This window comes from Anolis carolinensis, chromosome 3, assembly GCF_035594765.1.
Source record: "Anolis carolinensis isolate JA03-04 chromosome 3, rAnoCar3.1.pri, whole genome shotgun sequence".
NCBI classification, from domain to species: Eukaryota; Metazoa; Chordata; class Lepidosauria; order Squamata; family Dactyloidae; genus Anolis; species Anolis carolinensis.
In genome coordinates this window covers 243,097,681-243,123,407 of record NC_085843.1, presented here as the reverse complement: position 1 = coordinate 243,123,407, position 25,727 = coordinate 243,097,681, and the positions used below count along the sequence as shown (strand labels likewise).

The window sequence follows — 25,727 nt, the reverse complement described above, 5'->3', positions numbered from 1 at the left end:
TATTTATCTCACTGGTAAAGTTTTTAATGGATTTCCTTTCATTTTGTGTTTTAGAAGAACTTTTACTCATACAACAGCTATGATTCAAATATTGCTTTGATTCAGATACAACAAATATCAATTCATCTTTTGGGGAAGGGAATTTCCTATCCTGTTTAAAATAAGCAGTAGTTAGACTACTGCAGAAAACCTCCTCCCTGGATCCCTGGACCCTCATAAATATAGACGAGCCTCTAACCTTTTTTTGGGCAGGATTGTTAAGAAGGCAGTTGCCCTCCAATTCCAGGTAGTCTTGGATGACACACCATTCCTTAACCCATTTCAAACCAATTTCAAAGTAGGATACGGAGTTGAGACTGCTATGGTCCCCTTAGTGAATGATCTCCATCTTAACACTGACAAGGGGTGTGTGCCCCTGTCAGTGCTTCTAGACCTCTCAGCGGCTTTCGATACAATCAACCATGGTATTCTTCTGGAACAAGGGAGGTGGCATTGGAGGCACTGTGCTGCAGTGGTTCCAGTCATACCTCTCAGGCAAGTTTCAGATGGTGATGCTTGTGTATAGCTTCTCTGCAAAAAAGGAGCTGTTGTATGGCATCCCACAAGGGACCATTTTATTTCCAATGCTTTTGAACATTTATATGAAACTGCTGGGAGAGATCATCTGGAGTCATGGGGCTGGATGTTATCAGTACACTGATGGCACCCAAATATATTTCTCCATGCCTTCAAAAACAGCATCAACTTAGTATGTCCCCTGAATCAATGCTTGGAGGTGCTTGCTATCAAGAATCCTAACCTTGAGATGGAGGTATTTCAACCAGTTCTGGTTGGGGTTATACATTCCCCGAAGGACTGTGTTTGCAACGTGGGAATGCTCCTGGATCTGTCTTTCGAAATGTCAGCTCAGGTGGATGTAGCGGTCAAGAGTGCTTACTACCAGCTACGCCCCCTCCTAGAATTGAAGAAAAAGGCTGTGTACACATTGGACCTCAAGGTTGGACTTGTAATGCATTTTACATTGGGCTACCTTTGTACCAAGTTCGGAAACTCCCATTAGTTCAAAACCTGACAGCCAGACTAGTTATCGAAACATTTAGGAGTGAGCTTATCACTTCTAGACTAAAATCACTCCATTGGATGCCAATTTGTTTCCAGGCAAAATACAAAGAGTTGGTGTTGACCTTTAAAGCACTACATGGTTTGAGTTCGTGTGACCTAAAGGATCGCCCTCTCCCGTACAATCCGCCTCGGGCAATTAGATCCCCTGGAGGGTAGCTACTTCAACCAGCCAGAACCCGACAGGCAACTGTCACCCAGAGATCCTTTTCATCAGCTGCCCCAAGACTGTGAAATGATCTGCCAAAAGAGCTCTGACAGCTAAATGAGCTGTCGGAATTTAAAACACAACTGAACCTCTCTCTTTCAGCAGGCCTACCCAGTTAGCTTTAACTATGACTTTGAAACCACTTTCGATGTTTATAGTGTTTTAACTTTTGTCTAATGTATTTTAATATGTATATGTTTTAAAATATGCTTTTATGATTGTGTTTTATCTACAGTATGTTTTAATATGTGATTCTATAGATGTGTTTGGGCCCCTGGTTGTGGCGCAGTGCGTTAAAGCGCTGAGCTGCTGAACTTGCAGACCGAAAGGTCCCAGGTTCAAATCCCGGGAGCAGAATGAGCGCCCACTGTTAGCCCCAGCTCCTGCCAACCTAGCAGTTCGAAAACATGCCAATGTGAGTAGATCAATAGGTACCGCTCCGGCGGGAAGGTAACGGCGCTCCATGCAGTCATGCCGGCCACATGACCTTGGAGGTGTTTACGGACAACACCGGCTCTTCGGCTTAGAAATGGAGATGAGCACCAACCCCCAGAGTCGGTCACGACTGGACTTAACATCAGGGGAAAACCTTTACCTTTTACCTATAGATGTGTTTGACTATGTTGTCACTGCCTTGAGCTGAAAGGATAGGCAGGTAATGAACAAATTATTATTAGTCATCAAAGTATCATTTAATGTGTCAAAAAACCTATATTCTGAGCTAAAGTAGTTATACAATGGCAGCTTTACTGTGGTTCTGTAATGCGTAGCCTCTCAAAACTGCTGTGAATGCTTCTTTTTGTTCCTTCTATTTTTGGTGAAGGAGATTTAAAACCTGTGTATTTCTGAATATACAAATCTGTTAATTTGCTTCCAGCCCAAGATCTTACAAACATATAAAAGTTTAAAGTTCGTAGAGTTTTAAGAAATCTTGTAAAGAGATTATGTTATATAAATGTGTTCAATGTATTTGATTTGATGGCAGAATGTGCACGTTTAGGTATAGCTATTTACAATGTACATATTATAGTTTTCAACTCATAGTACTGATTTTTCAAGGTTTATAGCAGAAATTTATATGACTAGTGATATGTCAGCTGATTTCTCAATGGGCAAAAAAGCCTCTGAAGTTATTTGTAAAGTGTGCATGTATACATGCAATTAATGTATGCATTGGAAAGGGTCCAAAGAATTATTTATTTTGGTTTTTATCACTATTTGAATTCCCTATATCTTAATTGCCATGATAGATTTCATACAGTCTCTTGTTTGACACTCCCAGAGAGAGTCCATTGTTTCCTTGATCCATGGATTCTATGGCACCAGTGTTTATATAGATAGTTCCTCTTCCCAGGATTCATCTAGACTGTAGAATTAATGCGGTTTGAGTCCATTTTAACTGCCTTGGCTCATTGCTATAGAATCCTGGTCTACAAAGTCTTTTATCTTCTATTCCAAAGAGACCTAGGGCCTCATAAAAACAACAACTCACAGACTTCACTAGCAATGAGCCAAGGTAGTTGAAATGATGTCACACTGCATTAAATCTGCAATGTGGATGCACCTCAGGTTCATACAAAACATGATATGCAATGAAAATGGAATCCACCCCACTTCCCTTTGTGGATTTCAGGAAACCATTCCTTTTTTCTTATGCTAATTTTCAATATGTTTTTATAATGGCTATTTACAGACTTGTGCTATGACTTACTGCTTAGCTAAGATAGTGGTTAAAACCACTAACCAGAGAAAATACTGCTTTATATCTGTCAAAACAAGTAAAGTCTGATTTTCTGTTTTGCTGTCAGTATAACTAGTTATTTTTTGTTTTCTTCAGATTTGGCTCGAGCCTATGAAACCTACCATTAAACAAATACGAAGTAAGTACATATATCTTTCTCAGATGAATTTCTTTTTAGAATTAAAGTAAAAATAGTCAATACAGCTATTTAGTGCTGTTATTAGCGGAGGATATTTTTTTTAAAAAACTTGAAGGTAGGTGGCTCAATAAGCATGACATGCAGCCTTATTGTGAGTAGTTTAATCAGTAGCTGAAGGTGTTATTTCCACAGCTGGAATAGCCAAAAAAAGCCTGAAGTTATTTAAGGTAGCTTGCAGATGGAATTTCCATTAGCTAATTCAACAATTCAAACCCATGTTTGGGGTTAGCGTGTTAAATTGCAAAAAAAGACAATAACTTTTAAATATAAGCTGTAGAAATAAATACAACATCAACATATTTCACAGACCAACATTTCTTTTCTGACTTAAAATGTATATTCCATCATGAGTTTTATAAAGTCACATTCATGTTCCCATGTGCCTCCTACAAACATTACTTATTTTTATTCTTGTCCTCGTGTGACTACCTTTTAACATTCGATAGGCTGGAAACAGTCTTGAGGACCATTCTGTAACAGTCCCCCTGGCTCCTAACTAAAATATCCTTTAGAGGGTGTGGGGGCAATTTCACCAGGATTTGAGGCCCCAATTCAACCGTTTTAAGCCCAGAAGAGGCATTTTTAAACAGGAAAACAGCCCAAGAGACATTGAAGGCCATTAAATACAACCTTTAAAAATGTAGCAGTGTGTGACGCAAACAACAGCTCTCCAAGTTCTTCTGGAGGGTCATTAAGGCCCCTTAACTGTTGACAGTTGCTCATCCCATTTTAATCAGCTATTTTTTAAAAAACCTTTACTTTTAACCAGTTGGTGTTTTTCAGCATTCACATGCTACTGGCACCTAAGATAGGATATGTTCCAGTGTTTTAGATTTTCTGTGTAGCACACGTTGGTAGCCAATGTAACTCAAGAAGTAGCATTGTTACTACTGTATGCTTGTTGGTAATTTGAAGTGTACATACCCTTTTGATAAAATACTGAAAAATACCAGAAAAATAAGAAAACTTATAGGGATTGTGTGGCATGATGATGATTTCTACTTTGCTTATCTCTTTGGATTGAGACCCAAAATAAAATGATAATCTTCATTTCAGATATGCTTTCAATACAGGCAACTCTCTGACAAATAAAATATTGTTGATTATCACTTTGTGTGTGTGTGTTTGTGTGTGCACATGCATGTGTCTTTCTTTGGTTATACTCCCAATAACAAAAAGTTACTGGTATAACATCTCCACTATTTACCCTTGAATACACACAGGTGTCTATTTACAAGACAAATTATTCGTGAAGGGGTTGAATATACTGATAGTGGCATACAAATGATTATTTTGTATTTAGTCAGCCCTGCTTCTAAGTTTATACTTCAGTCTGGCATTTGAAGACTATAGAAGCATCGGTAACAGACAGAGGAATAAATCTTCTTGACAACTTGGTTGTACTGTTCTAATTTCTGTTAGGGTGAGAGATGAGTAAGGGTTCTGTGTTTTAGTTTCCATTGTTTGATTTGCGCTGTATAAAAATAGAAATCTATTTTCTACCTGCTTCATTTTTGCAGGGATGCCAAAGTAAAGATGTATAGAATTTGTCCAGTTCTACCACTTTCTGTGAAAAGATTTTAAAGCCCAGTTGCTAAAGTGAATAGATTGATTTTATCTGTGACTAGCTGTGCCCGGCCACACGTTGCTGTGGCGAAGTATGGTGGTATAGGAAATAAAGTATTGAGGAATTGGTGGTAGTTAAGGTCAAGGGTAAAGGTTTTCCCCAGACATTAAGTCCAGTCGTGTCTTACTCTGGAGGTTGGTGCTCATCTCCATTTCTAAGCCGAAGAGCCGGCGTTGTCCGTAGACTCCTCCAAGGTCATGTGGGATGACTACATGGAGCGGCGTTACCTTCCCGCCAGAGCAGTACCTATTGATGCACTCACATTTGCATGTTTTCGAACTTCTGGGTTGGCAGAAGCTGGAGCTAACAGTGGTGGCTCTCTCCGCTCCCCCAATTCAAACCTGTGGCCTTTCGGTCCAGAAGTTCAGCAGCTCAGCGCTTTAACATGCTGCGCCATCAGGGGATATTATTTCCTAAAGGTTGTGAATATACAATATTTCTGATTGGTTTTTGTTTGTTTGTTGGAGGCAAGTATGAATGCTGCAATTAGGAAAAATGATTAGGATGTAATGGTCTTGCAGCTTTAAAGCCTGGCTGTTTCCTCCCTGAGTGAATTTTTTGTTGGGAGGTGTTAGCTGGCCCTGATTGTTTCCTGTCTGGAATTCCCTTGTTTTCAGAGTGATGTTGTTTGCGATATTTTATGTGCTTCTACTGCCTGTGGCCCTGAGAAAACAGGATTTGCCAGACTTTGATGATGGGAATACTTTGTTGGGAGGTGTTAGCTGGCCCTGATTGTTTCCTGTCTGGAATTCCCTTGTTTTCAGAGTGATGTTGTTTGCGATATTTTATGTGTTTCTACTGTCTGTGGCCCTGAGAAAACAGGATTTGCCAGACTTTGATGATGGGAATACTTTGTTGGGAGGTGTTAGCTGGCCCTGATTGTTTCCTGTCTGGAATTCCCCTGTTTATTTACTGTCCTGGTTTTAGAGATTATATTGTTCTGCATTATTCTATCCCAGTAATAATTTCATATTAAAGAAGAATCTCACTTATCCAACATTCGCTTATACAATGTTCTGGATTATCCAACGCAGTCTGCCTTTTCATAATCAATGTTTTTGTAGTCAGTGTTTTAAATTCATTGTGATATTTTAGTGGTAAATTTGTAAATACAGTACAGTAGAGTCTCACTTATCCAACATAAACGGGCCGGCAGAACGTTGGATAAGCGAATATGTTGGATAATGAGGAATTAAGGATAACCCTATTAAACGTCAAATTAAGTTATGATTTTACAAATTAAGCACCAAAACATCATGTTAGACAACAAATTTGTCAGAAAAAGTAGTTCAGTACACAGTAATGCTATATAGTAATTACTGTATTTATGAATTTAGCACCAAAATATCACGATATATTGAAAGCATTGACTACAAAAATGCGTTGGATAATCCAGAACGTTGGATAAGCGAGTGTTGGATAAGTGAGACTCTACTGTAAATACTACATAGCATTACTGCGCATGGAACTACTTTTTCTGTCAAATTTGTTGTATAATATGATGTTTTGGTGCTTAATTTGTATAACGATTACCTAATTTGATGTTTAATTGGCTTTTCTGAATCCCTTCTTATTATCCAACATATTCACTTATCCTGCCGGCCTGTTTACGTTGGATAAGTGAGACTCTACTGTATATTTCTAATCTTATATTATCTGCTCAGAACTGGATTATCTGAGGCCCCTTCTTCACAGCTGTATAAAATGCACACTGAAGTGGATTATATGGCAGTGTGGAGTCAAGATAATCCAGTGCAAAGCAGATAATATAAGATTATAAATGGATTATATAGCTGTGTGGTAGGGCCTTGAGTCTACACTGCCATATAATCCAGTGCAAATTAGATAATCTGTGGAAGAAGTCTAAGTGAGGCCTAAATCTGCCTGTCCCCTAACTGAAACCTGGCTGTCCCTTGGTTGCTAGGCAACCAAGTGGGCAGAGATTAGCCCTCTAAACTGGCAGCAGTTGGATAAAAACAATTATTGCTCTCCCTCTAATTAGGACTTTATTTTTCTTTTCTTTTTGTTGTATCAACCTTGAGGCATGGATGATGGGTTGTGTTGTCAAATTTTGAGGTTGGGGGGCCTGTACTTTTGTTGTTTTGTGAATTGCCGTGATGCCATCACTCTTTTATATATATAGATAAACCAGATGTTGCATCAGTTTACCATCTGTAAATTTATCCTATAGCAGCAATATGTCAGTGTTTTGGTACTGTACAAAGTTTTGGGAAGACCTGAAATTGCAGATCGTTCAAATCAGAACATTAGCTCAAAAGCAACCCATTAACAACATAAATGGGTAATTTTCATGACCTCCTTTTTGAATTTTAACAGTAATAATTCAATTTGAGTATTCAAAATGTGAAGGTAAAAGCTAATAAAATGTATTGACTTTTCAATAGGACCAAAGAATACAATGCTTCGTCTAGCTGTAAAGTTCTTTCCTCCTGATCCTGGTCAGTTGCAAGAGGAATATACCAGGTAAAGAATACGTGTTAATTTCTAAATTATTTTTTGTGAAACTATTGGGTAGGAGGTATGGGTTTTTGAAATAACACTTGAGAAATTAAGTCTTCATGGTGATGTTGAGTGTAGCTTTGTTTTGCTTTCAATAACACCAGTTTTTTTCTAACCTAATTTGGTAATGGAAAAAATTCTTCAGGTGTGTACAAATAGAATGTACATGTCACAAAATTGGTCAAAAGTGGCTATTTCGGAGGGGGGGGCAGAGGATTGATTAAATGACATAACTTCCTTGAGAAGAAAATACATGTTGTCATTTTGTGTATTCATGGCTTGGACATGTTGATACTTACTTCTGAGTAAACATACATAGGATTGAGCTGATAGTGACCCCTCCCAGCAGTAGCGCTATGTGATAGATAAGTATAAGTTCATATGTTACTCTGTTATGTCAACTCATAGAATAGTGCCCCACCAATTCTAGGATGGTTTATCTAAGTTCTATTTTCCAAACCCAGTCTATTGTGTTAGACCAATGTTTTCCTATGCATGTTATAAGCAGGAAATGTTTCTTCAGTGTTCTTCCTGAGATTCACTGAAACATTCTTGAGCAGATCTCTGTACCACCAAACTGCTAGTACTAGATTTTCTGCCAAGCCATGCTTTGTATTTCTAGTATTCTTTGCTTCACTGCACCTGCACATACTGTTATTAATGATTTTAGTCCATGCCATTTTTTCCACCCAGCTTTACTTACTGGCTTTCAGTTGTTTTTTAAGAGTTTTTTTTTTGCATTACTAAATGACTTCTGTGGATGCATTTAAGATCTATGGGAAATGATAGTGTATTGGGAGAAAAGTCTCTCATTCATAGTTTCTGCCAAGGCAAGGAAGATAAAGAAGTGTGTGTGTTTTGTTATATTTGGTAAAGAATTTGAACTATGTGTTCCATGACGCATCCTGTATAGGATGAAGTCTGAACTTGTATAGCAAGAATGGGGAACCTTTGTCCCTCTAGTTGTTCAATTCTAGCTATTAGCCACTTTTAGTTTAAAGCTCAACATCCCTAGACATAACATTGTTGTATGACTTGATGAGGCTGGATTATTTCTAAAAGTGTTACTGTTCCTGCCAGGTATGCTGGTCAGCAAAAACCAGTTAGAGGATGTAATGACAGTAGGTGTGTGTCACTGAACAGCAACTGCCAGATTGATGATGGTGATACAATCTTTCTCTTGGTTATTGATCACTGGAAGCAATGCCATCACTATATAGATACATAACCATAGTGTATTGCATGAACCACTTCTAATTATGTATTGCTGCTGACCTTGGCTTCATCTAATGTTTACACTCTTTTTCTGCCAGAATGGATTGTTTGCCACACAAGACATTATGCTATTGATTCTTCTTTTTTAGGTATCTATTTGCATTGCAAATCAAGAGGGATCTAGCAGAGGAACACCTTACCTGCAATGATAACACAGCAGCACTTCTCATATCTCACCTTCTGCAATGTTAGTATCAAGCGTGGCCTATGGGAATGTAGCATTACTACTCATTAGTGCAGGCAGTCCCCGAGTTACAAACGTCTGACTTACAAACTACTCATGGTTAAGAATGGGGGTGAGACTACTGCAAGTGAGAGAAATCTACTACTCGGAAGGGAAATTTATTCCTCTAAGAATGATCATGGGGAAAAGGTATCTCCACTGAAGCTTTATCACCAATCCTTTTTTCCACAGCAAGCCAATTTTTTCAAAATCCTGTCATCACTGAGACAGAAAGTGAGGTGAAATCATCTGAATAGTGGTACAGACAGAAAGGCAAACACCACAGGGATGTTAACCTTTCCCTGTGCTATCCATATTTTAAAAATATAATTTTTTGGCTGGGATAAATGCATTTTCCCTGGCACTGCCTCCGAGGACTGTTTGGAAGTTGCATCTGATATGAAATAATGATGTCTAAATGTTAGTACTAACCAGGAAATTTTAAAAAGTAACTGATTCTGTGTCAGCTGCACAGTTACCAATAAGCTTCTGAGCCCAAATTCAGAGTGTTGGTTTTAACCTTTAAAGCTCTAAGTAGCTCAGGATCATGATGCTATAGGGAACATCTGCAGTTGTGCCTATGCTTGTGTCAGAAGTCCTTCATGTCATTAAGATTGGAGAGTCTTGCCACTTCTCCAGGCAACATGTTACGTTGCCGAACCATTCTCACTGTCTAGACCTTTTTCTGACGTTCAATCAAGATCCATCCTCCTGTATTTAAGATCATTAGATCCGGTTCTTTCCTTTGAGACAACAGAGAACAGGCTTGCTCTACATTTTCTGTGACGGTCCTTGAGGTATTTAAAGAATGCAGCAATTTCACTGTTCTCTCATATGTTTTGTTCTCTGCCTCTCATCATCCTTGTTGCCATTCAGGATCTTTTGGGAAACTTCATAAAATCTTAAGAATTGATAAGGACTGTAAGAACCATCTAATCCAACCCCCTGCCTTGCAGGAAAACACATCTAAAGCATTCCTGAAAAATGCTGATTGAACCCATTTAAAGGCCTCTGAATAAGAAGATTACACCAATCTTCAAGGCAATCTATTCTACTATTAAACAGCTCTTGCAGCCAAGAACTTTTTCCTAATGTTTTGGTGGAATCTCTTTTTTTAAAAAAAATTGAATAAATTGATTTATATTTCAGTTTCTGAAACAGCATTTTCTACATGACATCCCTTCAAATATTTAAATATAGAATAGTCTTAAAAGTAGAGGAGCCATGCTGTTGAACCCTTTGCCATGTAGGGAATTTACAAAAGAAGTCTTTGTTTAAAAAGCTCCAAAGAAGAAGATTCCACCACATTCCAAAAAAGCATATTCCACTGTCAGACAGCTCTTGCCATCAGTCAGTTGTTCATAATGTTTAAGTGGAATTTCTATAGTTTAAATTCATTTCTCCATGTTCTAATCTAGAGAAGCAGAAACCAAGCCCTTTCTACCTTCAGTATCAGGTCCTTCAGATATTTAAATATAGCTATCATGTCACCTTTTAACATTCTTTTCTTCAGGGTAAACATACCCTGCTCCCTAAATCAGTTCTCATAGCATATGATTTCTACCACATTGAATTGACAGCTATGGGTGCATTTCCTGCATGATTTAGCAACATTTCATTACATGCCAGATTGTAGGCAGCAGTAGGAACTCTGTCCCCATTTCTCGTTTATTTCATGACAAATGATCATGTCTTAGAAAATTCTGTCACAGCTACCGATAAAAATTGGATGTAGTAAAACTCGTAACACAGGAAATTGCTTTTCAATGAAGCAGATAGCTGCTGACACAAGACTGGAAACATTTTTCCAGTGTTTCAGGCAGGATTATTTCCTCTTCCTATTTGAAGAGGCCAGGTACTGAAGCTCAGATCTTTGGTATGCAATGCATGTACTCAACTACTGAGCTATAGCTCTCCTTTCTTCTTTTAAGAACACCGTCAGTGAGAGTGGTTGGAAAAGACGGTAGGCAGATGCTTGCATGGAGTTGTGAACAAATAGGAATCGCATTGAAACCCAAATTATTTACATAATATTAAAAAAACATTCTGACATTCACCTCATAAAGTTACTGTATGAATCCCAAGGCATCTCATAGCACAGGTTAAAACAAAATATACCTAACTGTATGACAAACGTTCAATATGGTTGTAATAGTCATATCTTTTAAGAAAAGCCAAAGAATGAATGTTGGCTGATCTGAGTAATTAATCTCATATATGAAAGTACCTTTAAAAATTTGCTGAACCTGTGCAATTAGTTTTAAGGAACAGTTTCTTTTATATATTTCTCTTCTACCACAGCGGAGATCGGAGACTTTGATGAATCAGGGGACCGAGAACACCTTAAAAATAATCAGTATTTCCCAAACCAAGATAGACTGCAAGGAAAAATACTTGAATTTCACAGGAAACACATGTAAGTGAAAAATAGTACCCTGTTTCTATTATTCAGTACATTTTTATGCATTTTGGAAAATTACACCAATGTTGCAAGGAAGATGTTATCAATACATGTTGAATTGCCTGATTTTTAACAGACTGAAGTGAAAGCAAATTTCTTAGTATTAATCTGATAAATGATATGATAGTCTTATTCTGGTTTTTGTGGTTCACACTTACAGGATAATCTTACTTAGAACCCCTGTTCCACCCACCGAATGTATGCAAACTAGTTTTGTAACCACAAGTGAATTTGAGGTGCAATTGTTAGGTGGCAAGCCACATCGTGAGAGTAAAAATTAGATGGCTTCACCTTGTATTGAGATATCTTCTTCTATACTAAACAAATGTGGGATAATAAACACAGCAGTTAATGTATATTCTAAATACATTCTGATAAGAAACCAGACATTTCAAGAATTAAAAGCTTCATGCCTTAAGTTATTAGAAGTATGACTTTTCTGATTCCTCTTCAGCTTATTTTGTACTTTTTCAGCAGCTGCTCACTTGTCCACAAGTGTTCATTTCCTTAGTTATATTCATTGCAGAAGTAGAGAATCTTTTTCTTTACTGAGTTGCACTTCCTCGGGAATGTCAGAGGCTACATGCTGAATGCACATATCTAGTATGAAAGTGGATAGGCCGACTCTTTTAAATATCCACCCCGAAATGCTATTCTTCCAGAAGTCTGAACTTAACACTTATGGAGGGGTTTCAAATTAGTCCAAAAATTTGAGATGTTCCATAGTATCTCATGAATAGTATGAGGGTTTCATAAAGAATAGCTAGTTGACTCTATTAGTAGTTGTTTGGCTTTAAATATTAATTAAAAGCTTAGTCAATATTCTTACTGCATTTCTGTATTTTGGAGGCTTTTTCATTTTTCCCTTTTTCTTATAAGTTATTTGCACAATAAAAATATATGATGAAATAGTCTTCTTGCATAAAGCAGTTTTTTATGTCAGTCTCTGTATCAAATGTGTATTTCTGTGTCATCATCATCATCGTTGTCGTCATCGTCATCATCCTGTTTCTTGCCTGCCTTTCCCCATGCATGGAGGAACAGCATAATTTAAAATACAACACGAACTATTAGTTAAAAAACATAACACATACTCTAGATAAAACATCAGTTTTAAACAACATATAAGAGCAATACATTTAAAACTTAATACAAAGTTTAAAATTTATAATTTAAACGTCATCTGATTTATTTGACATAGAAATTCCCAATTGAGTACCTCTTAATATTTTCAACATGCTTCTTTATTTATCTTGAAACGCGCCTAAATGTATATTTATATACATATTTTATGAAGTTTTAATGAAACTTAATTTTAAATTGAATTGGAATGTTATTGTAATTGTTTATATGTGTGTTTTATTTATTTATTTACAACATTTATATCCAATCCTTCTCACCCGAGGGGACTCAGGGTGGCCTACAAAAATTGGCAAAATTTAATGCCCAAGAAATACAGTCATAAAAGCAAAACAATACATATAAATCCATTAAAACGTTATTAAAATACATTATAAAAACCTTAAAAACATATATAAAATTAATTCAATTCATTTTATATTTGTAAGCTGCCCTGAGTCCCCTTATTGGGTGAGAAGGGCGGGGTAGAAATACTGTAATAATAAATTTAACAGTAATATTTGACAGACTTTGAGATTTTGTTAAACTATCCATTGTGTACAATTCTTTTAAAAGACATCTATTGAGTGTATAAACATGATATGCAGGTCTTAATGGTATAATATATGTAAGAACCTTGGGCAAGAAAAAGAAGATTCTTTTCAAACCGTATTACTTGGGTATAAGACTTAATATTTAGTATCAGTTCCCTTTGCTGCCATTCTGAGCCTTGAGAAAAACAAATACAAATATAATTTAAATAATGTGTTTAAAAGATCCTAACTTGTTTGTTAAATTGGAAATAAATCGTTCACAAAATAATAATAAATAAATAAATAAATAATAAAACTTTATTTATACCCCAACCCATCTCCCAAAAAGGGACTCGGAGCAGCTTACAATCTATATCAATGACATTGAGAATGTTGTGTACTCCTTGGACATAATAAAAATCTCCTTTGAAGCATAAGCTTGTCTTGACAAAGGAAAAACAAACCAGGGAGAGGGTATTTTTTAAAAAAAAAATTAATAAAGCTCAACAGCAATTAAACTACTCACTCATTTTCTCTAATGATACATTGTTCATGACCCTGCTGACAGGTATTGCCAAACATGGAAGTTGCATTGTTATTCTATAGTAGTATGCAAGAACCTCTAGGAATGTCTATGGAGAAGTTCTGTTCTGCTCACTTGTGTGTTTTACAATATGTTTTTCTACTTTTTCAAGTTATGAACAGGAAAGTGACTACGGTAGTTGACTCTTGTGACTCAAGTTATCTGCCACTTGTTTGGTAGATCATTGCAGTAATGTTCAAATACTTCCGCAAGAACAAAATTCTTTTTTAAAACAACAGTGTTTGATCTGTTGAAATCTTTTGTTGGAATATATTTCTTCTCATGAAAATTCTCTAAATGGCAATGGACTGGAAGTAGGATGGCTAAGCAGATTTATCTACTTAACGGATAACGAAATTAGACCAGATTGTTTTCAGGCCAGTCTGTGAGGATTAGTCAACTGAAAACATCTGAAGATAATTGCTCTGAAACTGCTTTATGCTTGTAAACATTTGTTTGCATAGTGTGGATCAACTGGAATATTTTCTGTTTTGCTCCCCACTTCAAAAAGATTCTATCTTTTGAAGATTCAAGGCAGTTTAATTAAAACCACAGAGTTGTTTGGCAGGCATTGTGTACTGAATTCTTTTTGTCACAAAAATAGGTTGGAAATGTCAATAAATATTAATGCAGCTTAGGAAAGTGACGTTTATGGCTACATATTTTGGCAGCTCAAATGTGGTGGTTAGCCATTAATATCCAGTTTTTTCCCCTCATCTATTTTGCAAGCCAGAGAGAAGAAATTGAATATTTTTGTTTTCACTTTTAAACGAACTGGTGAATATGATAGGAGATGAAATCAAAGTCTTCACCCTATTCTAAATCAATAAAAAATCTATAAAAGTATTTACTGTGGGTGCCAAGGCAGGCAGAAAACTGTCAGAGAGACTGCATGCAACAGATCCTTTTTTGAAAACTGCATTGCTGAGGTATTAGTGAATGTTACTTAACATATTACAGGGTTATCTAATGCATACAAACCACAAGGTTGGGTTACAGTATTGTCATCCAGACAGAGGTCAATTTCCCTCCCAGACCTTACCATCACCACCACAGGTGTAACTGCTCAGTATGCCAAAATAACTTTTTTCTTCATGAACTGCACTTTTCCTGCCTTATAATAAATAGATCTCTCTGGAGCTTCCAACAACAATTTTATCTATATATATGAATGTAATCATTTGCTGTTACTGTATTCCAGCTGTTTTTTAGTAGTCAATAGGATCTTTTTGGGTCTTGCCTCATCCTACACCTTTGCCTCATTTTTCTAGGGAATAGCTGGTAATGTAACAACATTTACAGAATTGTAGAGCATAGTATTTGTTTTTAAAATTGTAAAAGGAAATGTAAAATGTTTCCAGACAAGACTGAGCAAATTAAGAATGCATCACATGTAAATAGCAATTACTACTGTATTTGAATCTCATTATGACGTCACTATAAGCTATTCTTGATAGTGGAATTAGGGCACAATCTGGCTTCTTTCAAGAACCAGGAGACCAAGGATCATGGGACTTTTCACCTCCTTCATTGTGACCATAGTGATGCCAACCTGGCTCCATCAACTAACAAAAGTAGAAGCTGGTTCTGCAACTTTTGTCCCCTCTCTGCCTGTCATAAGGAGCATTTGATCACAAATCCAGTAGTGATATGACTGCAGAATCCAAGGGAACCACACTTTCACCATTTATCTACCAGGAGTTTCTGACGTGTGTGGGTGAATGTCTGAGTGTGAAGTTTGTTATGATTGCTATTTATTGCTTGAAACTCATTTTGAGCAAAGGGTGAAATATCAGGCCGCAAAATAAATGAATAGATTGCCTTGTGCTTTACCATTTGCACATACTAATAAGATTGTGAAGGTTTGCTCCTTTTCTCTAACAAAGAATTTAATTTACTGCATTATTTAGTGATGGCTTATTGAATTATTATGTCAGAAATTTCCTTTAAAATTTTCCTAGCTTGCAAAAAAAATCACTAATTAACTAATAGTTCCTTTGTTTTTATTTTGATTACTATAGTGGCCAAACTCCTGCTGAATCAGATTTCCAAGTACTTGAAATAGCTCGGAAGTTAGAGATGTATGGCATGAGGTTTCACCTGGCATCTGACCGTGAGGGGACAAAGATTAATTTGGCTGTTTCACATACAGGTGTCTTGGTATTCCAGGTAGGAAAGAATTATTTAACATGATAAACTTTGGGTAGTTATGGCAACAGAACTTTGTATTTATATCAAGTCTGAGTAACTGTGTAACTGATCTAGGTCTAATATCTGTATGAATGGTTTGACCTCTCAGGGCTGTATCAGTCTCTATAACTTAGGGAGTGACACTAGTCATAGATGGAAGTCTCAATGGCTCTGGGGTGCCATTGCAAATGTGGGTCCTTTAATATCCCCACCCCCCAAATAAAGCCAAAAAGCAATGTTAGAGTATCTGGTAATTTAAATTTGAAATTTGACAGTTGTTGACTTCATTACTCAGCATAACAAAAACTAGGAAAGATACAGTCACTCATAACATTGGTAGTGTTCCTTCACTTGCCATAGCTATGTGGTTGTTATACTCCAGAAACTTCATTTTTGTGGCTGCCACAAACTATGTTGAATTAGTTGAGACTATATGAGATATTCATTGAAAAACTATAGCAGAACATGGTGCAGGATGTCCCTCAAAAACAAAGTTTTTGCAGTTTAATAATTTTTTCCATGTTTTTATGATAGAACAAATTAGGAAATGACATTTAGAACCCAAGAACAAAAATCCTGTTACGTAGTGTTATTGGGTGAACATCTAAGTGTGCTCTTTTATCATGAAATTAAACCTGCAACAGAGTAGTGGATTGTTAGCTACGAGCACATATTACATGTAGAGGTATAGTTTAAATAAGAGGTCTAAGCCTGTAGGTGAGATACTACAGGTTGTTCTAAATCTCCTTGGATGATTACAGCTAAGCTTTTACTATATTGTTTGGTTTATCAACAAAATATAATGAGGCTGGAACTGTAACTAGTTTAGATAAATAACAAACATTACTTGGAGTCTGAAATTGCTCTAACCAGGAAGATAGACAAATATCCCCATGTGAGCCGCCCCAAGTCCCCCTGGGGGAGATGGGAGCGGGATATAAAAATAAAGTTGTTGTTGTTGTTGTTGTTGTTGTTGTTGTTGTTGTTGTTATTATTATTATTATTATTATTATTATTATTATTATTATGATATGTCCTGCAGTAGTAGTTCAAATTGGAATTGCTAGTATCTTTTATTCTCCTGGCAGATGAATGAATGACATGAACTAATGTTGCCTTCCCCAATAGAACAGAAGAACTTAAGCATAAATCTTTGTAATGCATTGATATTATCCCTTGAAATTGATGTGATAGTCCCAATATTTTACCTTAGAATATTGGCAAGATCTATTGTTCTCTAAGGTAGCAAGAAAGGGAAAGGGGCAGGAAGAAGAGCTGTAATTCTTTCCTACTTTTTCTGTTGTAAGAAAGTCTTTGAAAACTATTTTTTGGTGCAGAGAAGTGTATTTTCTGCACAGGAAATAACATTTTTCACATAAGAAGTAATATGTCTGTGCAGTGATGGCTCCTGCACAGAAAATGTGTTTTCTGCACAAAATGGCCATCTATGGCTTTTGCACAGAATAATTCCTGAGCTGCAGAAATTCTCATATGTTCAGAACTCTTATCATCATTTCTTGACATTTGAGAAACATATTTTTTCAACTAGTTTAAAAATATTTTTGATTATTCTAGCAGGAAATAACATTGCAGCCTTAACACACTATAAAAGGTAAAACCAAAAACTTATAGATATTTTTGATAATTCAGCTTTTAACTTTTGTTAATCCTTTTGAATACATCGTAAGGGGGTTGAACGATTGTATTACTTTAATTACAAAGAACTAAAGAATACTTCACAATTTTAGTACATTTGTTCTTCAGTTGTTTCATATTGCCTTTAATATAGGGTAATACAAAAATCAATACTTTTAACTGGTCCAAAATAAGAAAGATAAGCTTCAAGAGAAAACGATTCCTCATCAAGCTTCACCCAGAAGTTCATGTAAGTAGAGTATCATTATGTTTCTTCCACAGTTTTTAACTATTTGCAGAAACACATCTAGCCTTGTTTGCACAACCCAAGTATTCTCGGGTCTTATAGTTTTTGATATTAATAAAGGATGCATACTTAATGCTGTAACTTAACCACTTTACAAATGTAGTGCTACACTAAACATTCTCTAGAGTAAGAAGATTATTGTAGACACAGTCAATATTAGAATGGAAAATCGAGAAAAAAATAAATGAATGCAGAAATCAGATCATCACAAGAACTAGCTCAATTAAAAGAGAAAGGAATTTAGCATTTTAGAAACAATATTTTTTTTTCTTGATAGAGGGTTTTTGGCATTTTACAGATTTATTTTTGAACAAATTATTTAACTATGATAGCTACTATCTTGTTGCATGGACTTTTAAAAATTAAAAGCAATGGATGTATTGTTTGAATTTTTTGATAAACCAGGTAGTTCTCTGTGTTTCCTATGAGAATGTAATATAATTTGCTTCACAGTGCAAAATCATGGTATTATGGAATTATGAAAATCTTGGTGGAAAATTGTCAATTTCATCCACGGACTAGAGACTAGTAATCCTCCATTTAATAAATTTGCCCCCTGTTTAATTGGGATTGATGAATTTAGTAAGACTCCTTTTTCATCCCTGCTTCTGGTAGATTTACTTGAAATTGTCATTTTTAGTTTACACTAGCTTGGGGACCCGGCGATGCCCGGGTCATTTGAGATTGGTATTATTTGTGTTATAATGTTATGCATTGTGTTTGGAATGGGTGAACTACAATTCCCAGAATCGTGGGTGAATCCTCCCCAAACCCTGCCAGTATTATAAGTTGGCCATTTTGGGTCTGTGTATCAGATGTGCTGGAGTAGTTTGTGGATGGGGGTGAACTACTGCAACTTCCAGATTCCCGGGGCAATTTCCCCAAAATATGTATCAGTATCCACACCAGGCAATATTCAGTCTGTGTGGCAAGTTTGGTGTAGATTCGTCATTGGCTGGGTTCAGTGGTCTTTGGATGGAGGTGAACTACAACTCCCAAAATCAAGGCCCCTTCCCACAAATACCTGCAGTATGTTCAGAAGGCCATGAGGCTTCTCTGTGTGAAGTCTGCTCCTAGTGCATTGTCAGTGGGGGTCAGTGTTTATCTGGCTGCAGGTGAACTATAACTCCCTTTTTCCCAAACTTGTCCAATATGTTGTATTGGTTATAGGGACTCTGTGTGCCAAGTGTGATGCTCATTCATTGAAGGTGAACTATAAATCCCAGTATCTACTACTCCTCAACTTCCAATCCACTTCCCCTCCAAACCCACCAATAATCAAATCTGGGCATATCGGGTCTGCATGGCAAGTTTTGTCCAGAGCCATCATTGTTTGGGTTCATAGCGTTCTGGGTATAAGTGAACTACAACTCCTCTATATTCCCCAGTAGGAGTGACAGCGCTCTGACTTGATGCAGGGTGAACTACAACTTCCACCATGTGGAGTCAATCCCTAAACTCCTGCAGTAAGTTTAGTTGCAGCTCAGTTCTGCTGTGTTTGTTATGCAGAGAGATTGGAAAGGAAAGGGCAGTGGGCGGGGCCATGCAAATTCCACAGCAATGGAGAACCCTGGGATGCCTGCCTGTGGTGGAAGAAAAAGCAAAATCTAGGATGAAATGGTCCGCAAATGAAAGCATTCCTTGGGTGGTGGGCTATAGTGTTTGGGAAGGACATTGGCAGGGGCTGGGCTGTATCTTCATGGCGCTCGCTGTAACCGCAATGTCAGTGGAAAAGAGTAACTTGCTAGATTCGTAACCCTGGGAATTATAGCCTGTTTGTGGAGGCCGGAGGCTGTCTGTGTGAGCAGACATCCGTGCCACGCACACACATACGGGTTTTTGCTTTTATTATGGACTAGCTTGGGGACCCGGCGATGCCCGGGTCATTTGAGAATGGTATTATTCGTCTTTTAATGTTATGTTTTCTGTTTGGAGTGGGTGAACTGCAATTCCCAGAATTGTGGCTGAATTCTCCCCAAACCCTGCCAGTATTATAAGTTGGCCATTTTGGGCCTGTGTACCAGGTGTGCTGCAGTACTCTCTGGATGGGGGTGAACTACTGCAACTTCCAGATTCCCAGGGCAATTGCCCCGAAATATCTATCAGTATCCCCAGCAGGTAACATTCAGTCTGTGTGCCAAGTTTGGTCTAGAATCGTCATTGGCTATATTCAGTGGTCTTTGGATGGAGGTGAACTACAACTCCCAAAATCAAGGCCCCTTCCCACAAATACCTGCAGTATGTTCAGTGGGTCATGTTTATCTGGCTGCAGGTGAACTATAACTCCCTTTTCCCCCAAACTTGTCCAATATGTTGTATTGGTTATGGGGGCTCTGTGTGCCAAGTTTGATGCTCATTCATTGCAGGTGAACTATAAATCCCAGTACCTACTACTCCTCAACTTCCAGTCCAGTTCCCCTCAAAACCCACCAGTAGTCAAATCTGGGCATATTGGGCCTGCATGGCAAGTTTGGCCGAGAGCCATCATTATTTGGGTTCATAGCGTTCTGGGTGTAGGTGAACTACAACTCCTCTATATTCCTCAGTAGGAGTGACAGTGCTCTGACTTGATGCAGGGTGAACTACAACTTCCACCATGTGGAGTCAGTTCCTAAACTCCTGCAGTAAGTTTAGTTGGAGCTCAGTTCTGCTGTGTTTGTTATGCAGAGAGATTGGAAAGGAAAGGGCAGTGGGCGGGGCCATGCAAATTCCACAGCAATGGAGAACCCTGGGATGCCTGCCTGTGGTGGAAGAAAAAGCAAAATCTAGGATGAAATGGTCCCCAAACGAAAGCATTACTTGGGTGGTGGGCCATAGTGTTGGGGAGGACATTGGCAGGAGCTGGGCTGCATGTTCATGGCGCTCGCTGTGACCACAATGTCAGTGGAAAAGAGTGACTTGCTAGATTGACCCTGGAAACTATAGCCTGTTTGTGGAGGCCAGAGGCTGTCTGTGTGAGCAGACATCTGTGCCACATACACACATACAGGTTTTCGCTTTTATTATGGATTTAGATTTAGATTTAGATTTAGGGTACCTATTGTATAAATGCAAGTCATTATTTGAACAATCTTGATTAAAATTGTGTTTGGTGTCTACTTGCCTTTCTCTTGTATGTCTTCAGATAACTTCTGGCTTATGGAGACCATAAGGTGGATCTGTCGTGGGGTTTTCTTCTCAAGATTTGTTCAATGGGGGGTGCCTTTGCCATTCTCTCAGGCTGAGAGAATGGGACTTGCTCAAAGCCACCCAGTGGGTTTCCATTTCTAAGTGAGGATTCAAACCCTGTCCTCCCAGAATCCTAGTCTAACACTCAAACCACTATTACTAGTGCGCAAGATCTGTTGTAGTTCTTTTGACTATTGAACTTTACTTCTGTATCTCCTGTAGTAGTGACCGTACTGTAGGTGTGATGTTTCAGAGGTAACTAAGTTTATATTATTCAGCCTCCAGCAATTATATACTTAAACATGTCATCTTCACTCATGCCATTCCAGACTGTGCTTGCCCCATTCATATGTGAATGGCCACTATGTCAAACATTTCACACTTTTCCTTAACTCTACACACTTACCCCTGAAATTATTTAGCATACTAATATATTGTGCAAAGATACAAACCCATACAATAGTTTGTCTTAAATTACCAAGACTATCTGGTGTAAGATACTGTTACTGAGGGTCAAAGTGGTTTGGTGCAAATGAAGCATAAAAACCTAAGTTGGAGGTCTTATCTAGTACAACTTTCTTTTCACACAGTGGACAATCAATTGGCTACACACAACGACTGGGAGGAAAGGAGTGCAACTTCATCCTCTGCCACATTTCCCATTGATTCAGGAAGTGATGTGTATCTGTTTGTTTAGAAGCCATGGATGGCCCTTCCTCCATGGACTGAAGTAATCCCCTTCAAAATTCTCCAAACTGGCACACATCACTATCTCTTCAACAATGAATTCTTCAATTTAATTGTGTTATTTATGTAGAAGCACTTACTTTTACTTCTCTTCAGTCTCGCACCATTTAGCTTTGCACATGGTACTAGGTTCTAGTACTCTCAGAGAAGGAAGAAGGTTTTCTTTGTCTGCTTTCTCTACAGCAGTGGGGTCCCCAGATGTTTTTGGCCTTCAACTCCCAGAAATACCAACAGCTGGTAAACTGGCTGGGGTTTCTAGGAGTTGTAGGCCAAAAACATCTGGGAACCACTGCTCTACAGCATGCATAATTTTACACACCTCTGTCATGTATTTCCTTCATTGGCTTTTTTTTCTGAGATAAATAGAAGCAATCATTGTACATTGTTCCTTATAGTGGAGTAACTCTAGTTTCTTGATCATTTTTTCACTTTTTCTGTACTTGGTTTGAGATAATTCTTACCAAATGTTTGGATAAAACAAACAATCAGACCAACAAAATAGGCTCTTAACACTCTTGCTACTGTTAAGCTCACTTACTGGTCAACAACTTCGTCCTTTTTAATTATGGATTAATTTTTTTCAGTAACACTTTGTATATAGTATTCCAGACTACCTACAAGTTGAGTATCACTTTTCTAAAATGTTTGGGACCAGAAGTATTTTTGGATTTTGGAACACCTACATTTGCATATGTGTATATAATGAGAAGTCTTGGAGATGAACCCAAGTCTTAAACACAAAATTCATTTATGTTTCATATATACTTTATACAAATTTCCTGAATGTAATTTTATTTGCAAATTTTACATAAGTTTTACATGAACCAAAGTTTGTATACATTGTACCATCATACAGCAAAGGTGTCACTATTTCAGCCACTCATGTGAATGTTTCTGGATTTTGGAATATTTTGGATTTTGGAATTCTGGATAAGTGATATTCAACCTGTATTCCATTTTTTCCAACTTATAATAAAAAGAAATGAGGGGGAGAGTTGCTCAGTATTTCCAAAATACTGTATTTTTGTCTTGGTAGTGATCTATGGGGTGTTCTAGAGCAGATTATCATGAACTGTGTTTTTATGTGAGTGCCTGTAGCAAATTTGAGCTTCATTGTATTTCAATTCTAGGGTCCATATCAGGACACTTTGGAATTTCTTTTAGGGAGTAGAGATGAGTGCAAGAACTTCTGGAAAATATGTGTTGAGTATCACACTTTCTTCAGGCTATTTGATCAGCCAAAACCAAAGTCAAAAGCAGTCTTCTTCAGCAGAGGGTCATCTTTCAGATACAGGTATGGAATAGCGATATTCATATTATTTCACAAAAATGTAATAAAAAACTTTTCCAGTAATTCCTTTTAAATTAAAGATCTTGGATCTTATTCCTTGAAAGCAACATATCTTTGTTAAGAGCCCAAAATTGTTTTTCTCATGGAGATAACTTTGGTAACAGTTCAACTTTTCTTTTTCTTCTCTTGGCTTTTCAGTGGGCGTACACAGAAACAATTGGTGGATTATGTTAAAGAGAGTGGGTTGAAAAAAATCCCATATGAAAGGTAACAAGCTATTTTATGAATGAAGAACTTTTATTGTTCCTTTATAGGTCATCGTGTGCTTTTAAATCTATTCTGAAATGATTTTTGTTTATATTTAGGATAAGTCGTTTTTGTGCAGATCAAACTATTCCACTCAATTCCTAGGTTTAAACTGTTAAATTGTTTCTGGTTTATTTGAACTTCAAATTGATTCTTGGAGCTGGAAATTGTATTGGACTGGAAGGAGCTATAATTTGCTTCCAAACTATTTTGTGCATCTTAAAGCCCCAGGTTATTTAGATCAATGGAAAAGAGAAAAAAGGGGTTGTTTTGAACACCAATTTTATTGCAATTAATGTCAGTTGAAATCATCTAATACTGGTCTTCTTTCTCCTGTATTTCCTTTTCACAAAGGAAGAGTAAATAATTGCCATGGGATCATCTCATAAGTTTGAGGCTACAGTATTAAAAGAATATCCCTACTGTATGACCCTGCCTATAGTTGATAATTTTAGAGCAGGGCTATGTAATTGTGGTGGCTCCCAGGTCAAATTTTCTACTCCTTGGATATTTCAGTGGTCACGTTTATTGCCAAAACTAGTCCCAGAATGGAAGTGGACAGAAGTCCACTTGTGGTTTTGAAAATGGCCATTATCTTATATTTAAACAGTGCAGAGAGCGCCTACAACCCATTGGAAGGGTGCTTTGTGTCTGTTCGAAAGGAAATCCATCTCATTTAGATTCAGAATAAAAGCAGGTCTAGGAGCTGGAAGCCCCAAGGACTGCAAAACCACCTTTAGGGGCTGTTTCTGGCTCCATGATCACACTCTGCACATACATACTTAAGGTAGAAGGCAGTAGGAAAAAGAGGACAATCACAAATTCAGATGGATAGACTCAATCAAAGAGGCATGGCATGAATCTGCAAAATAATAGGGTGAGTTGGAGGTCTTACGTTTATAGGGTTGCCATACATTGAAGCTGACTTCAATGATAATAAGGAGCCTCCGGTGGCGCAGCGGGTTAAACTGCTGAGCTGCTGAACTTGCTGACTGAAAGGTTGGTGGTTTGAATCTAGAGAGTGTGGTGAGCTCCCACTGTTAGCCCCAGCTTCTGCCAACCTAACAGTTCAAAAGTATGCAAATGTGAGTAGATCAATAGGTACCGCTTCGGTGGGAAGATAACGGCGCCCTATGCAGTCATGCCAGTCACATGACTTTCAAGGCATCTACGAACAATGTCGGCTCTTTGGCTTAGAAATGGAAATAAACACCAACCCCCATAATCGGACACGATTAGACGTAATGTCAGGGGAAAACCTTTACCTTGATGATAATTAATAGCAATACCTTAAGAGACTATTTTAGTTGGATAGGGACATGGGAGAGACATTTTTGCAGCTATATTCTGTTATGAAACTCCCTAAAGAGGTCAGATTGTCCCCATCTGCATAGTTTTAGCCATGTATATACATTTGTTTAGGCTTTCAAACAGCTTTAATCCACTTTTTGAATGTTTTAGTTGTTGTTTGCTCCGATTTTACTTATTACATATCTCATAGTTTTGGTTTGTTTATTGCCTCTACCCTTTTTTGGGGGAGGGGAGCAACTGACATATATTTTATAACTGGAGTCAGCATGGTTTACTGGTTGAGAATTGAACTATTTCTTTAAGGAGGGGGTTCAAATCCCTGCTTGGCCATGGAAACGCACTGGGTGACACACTGAGTCACACTCAGCCGCACAGGAAAGCAATGAAAAACCTCTGAATGAATCTTGTCAAGAAAACCCCATGATAGGTTTGCATTATAAAAAGGACTTCAAGGCACACAGCCACAAGAACAGTGTGCCAGTGTCTGTATGAAAATATATATTGAGAAACATAATTCTTTTATCTACAATTTAGGCATAAAATCAAGAATTGCTTCTAATAAATGAAATCATTTTTGATACAGTTCTGAGATATATCTACTATTATCAGTTTTATACCACTTATTCATTTGGTCAGACCACACCTGGAATACTGTGTCCAATTTTGGGCACCGCAGTGGAAGGGAGATGTTGACAAGCTGGAAAGCGTCCAGAGGAGGGCGACTAAAATGATTAAGGGTCTGGAGAACAAGCCCTATGAGGAGCAGCTTAAAGAGCTGGGCATGTTTAGCCTGCAAAAGAGAAGGCTGAGAGGAGACATGATAACCATGTACAAATATGTGAAGGGAAGTCATAGGGAGGAGGGAGCAAGCTTGTTTTCTGCTGCCCTGCAGACTGGGACACGGAACAATGGCTTCAAACTACAGGAAAGGAGGTTCCACCTGAACATCAGGAAGAACTTCCTCACTGTGAGAGCTGTTCGACAGTGGAACTCTCTCCCCCGGGCTGTGGTGGAGGCTCCTTCTTTGGAGGCTTTTAAGCAGAGGCTGGATGGCCATATGTCGGGGGTGCTTTGAATGCGATTTCCTGCTTCTTAGCGGGGGGTTGGACTGGATGGCCCATGAGGTCTCTTCCAACTCTACTATTCTATGATTCTATGATTTGA

General features: G+C 37.7%; 1 protein-coding gene across 5 annotated transcripts in view; it reads left to right on the top strand.

Annotated features, from left to right (window-relative positions):
• The window catches only part of farp2 (FERM, ARH/RhoGEF and pleckstrin domain protein 2), a 90,318-nt gene that overhangs the window by 26,769 nt on the left and 37,822 nt on the right, over positions 1 to 25,727 (top strand). For all 5 annotated transcript variants that reach the window (XR_010004702.1, XM_016992114.2, XM_008106336.2 and 2 more), the window contains exons 4-11: positions 3,165 to 3,207; positions 7,300 to 7,378; positions 8,779 to 8,876; positions 11,214 to 11,328; positions 15,630 to 15,777; positions 17,588 to 17,683; positions 22,786 to 22,949; positions 23,145 to 23,213. Coding sequence is in view for 4 of the 5 variants with exons in the window: in XM_016992114.2 (XP_016847603.2) it covers positions 3,165 to 3,207; positions 7,300 to 7,378; positions 8,779 to 8,876; positions 11,214 to 11,328; positions 15,630 to 15,777; positions 17,588 to 17,683; positions 22,786 to 22,949; positions 23,145 to 23,213 (812 nt within the window). In the remaining variant the exon portion in view is untranslated. The remainder of the gene's footprint in view (positions 1 to 3,164; positions 3,208 to 7,299; positions 7,379 to 8,778; positions 8,877 to 11,213; positions 11,329 to 15,629; positions 15,778 to 17,587; positions 17,684 to 22,785; positions 22,950 to 23,144; positions 23,214 to 25,727) is intronic.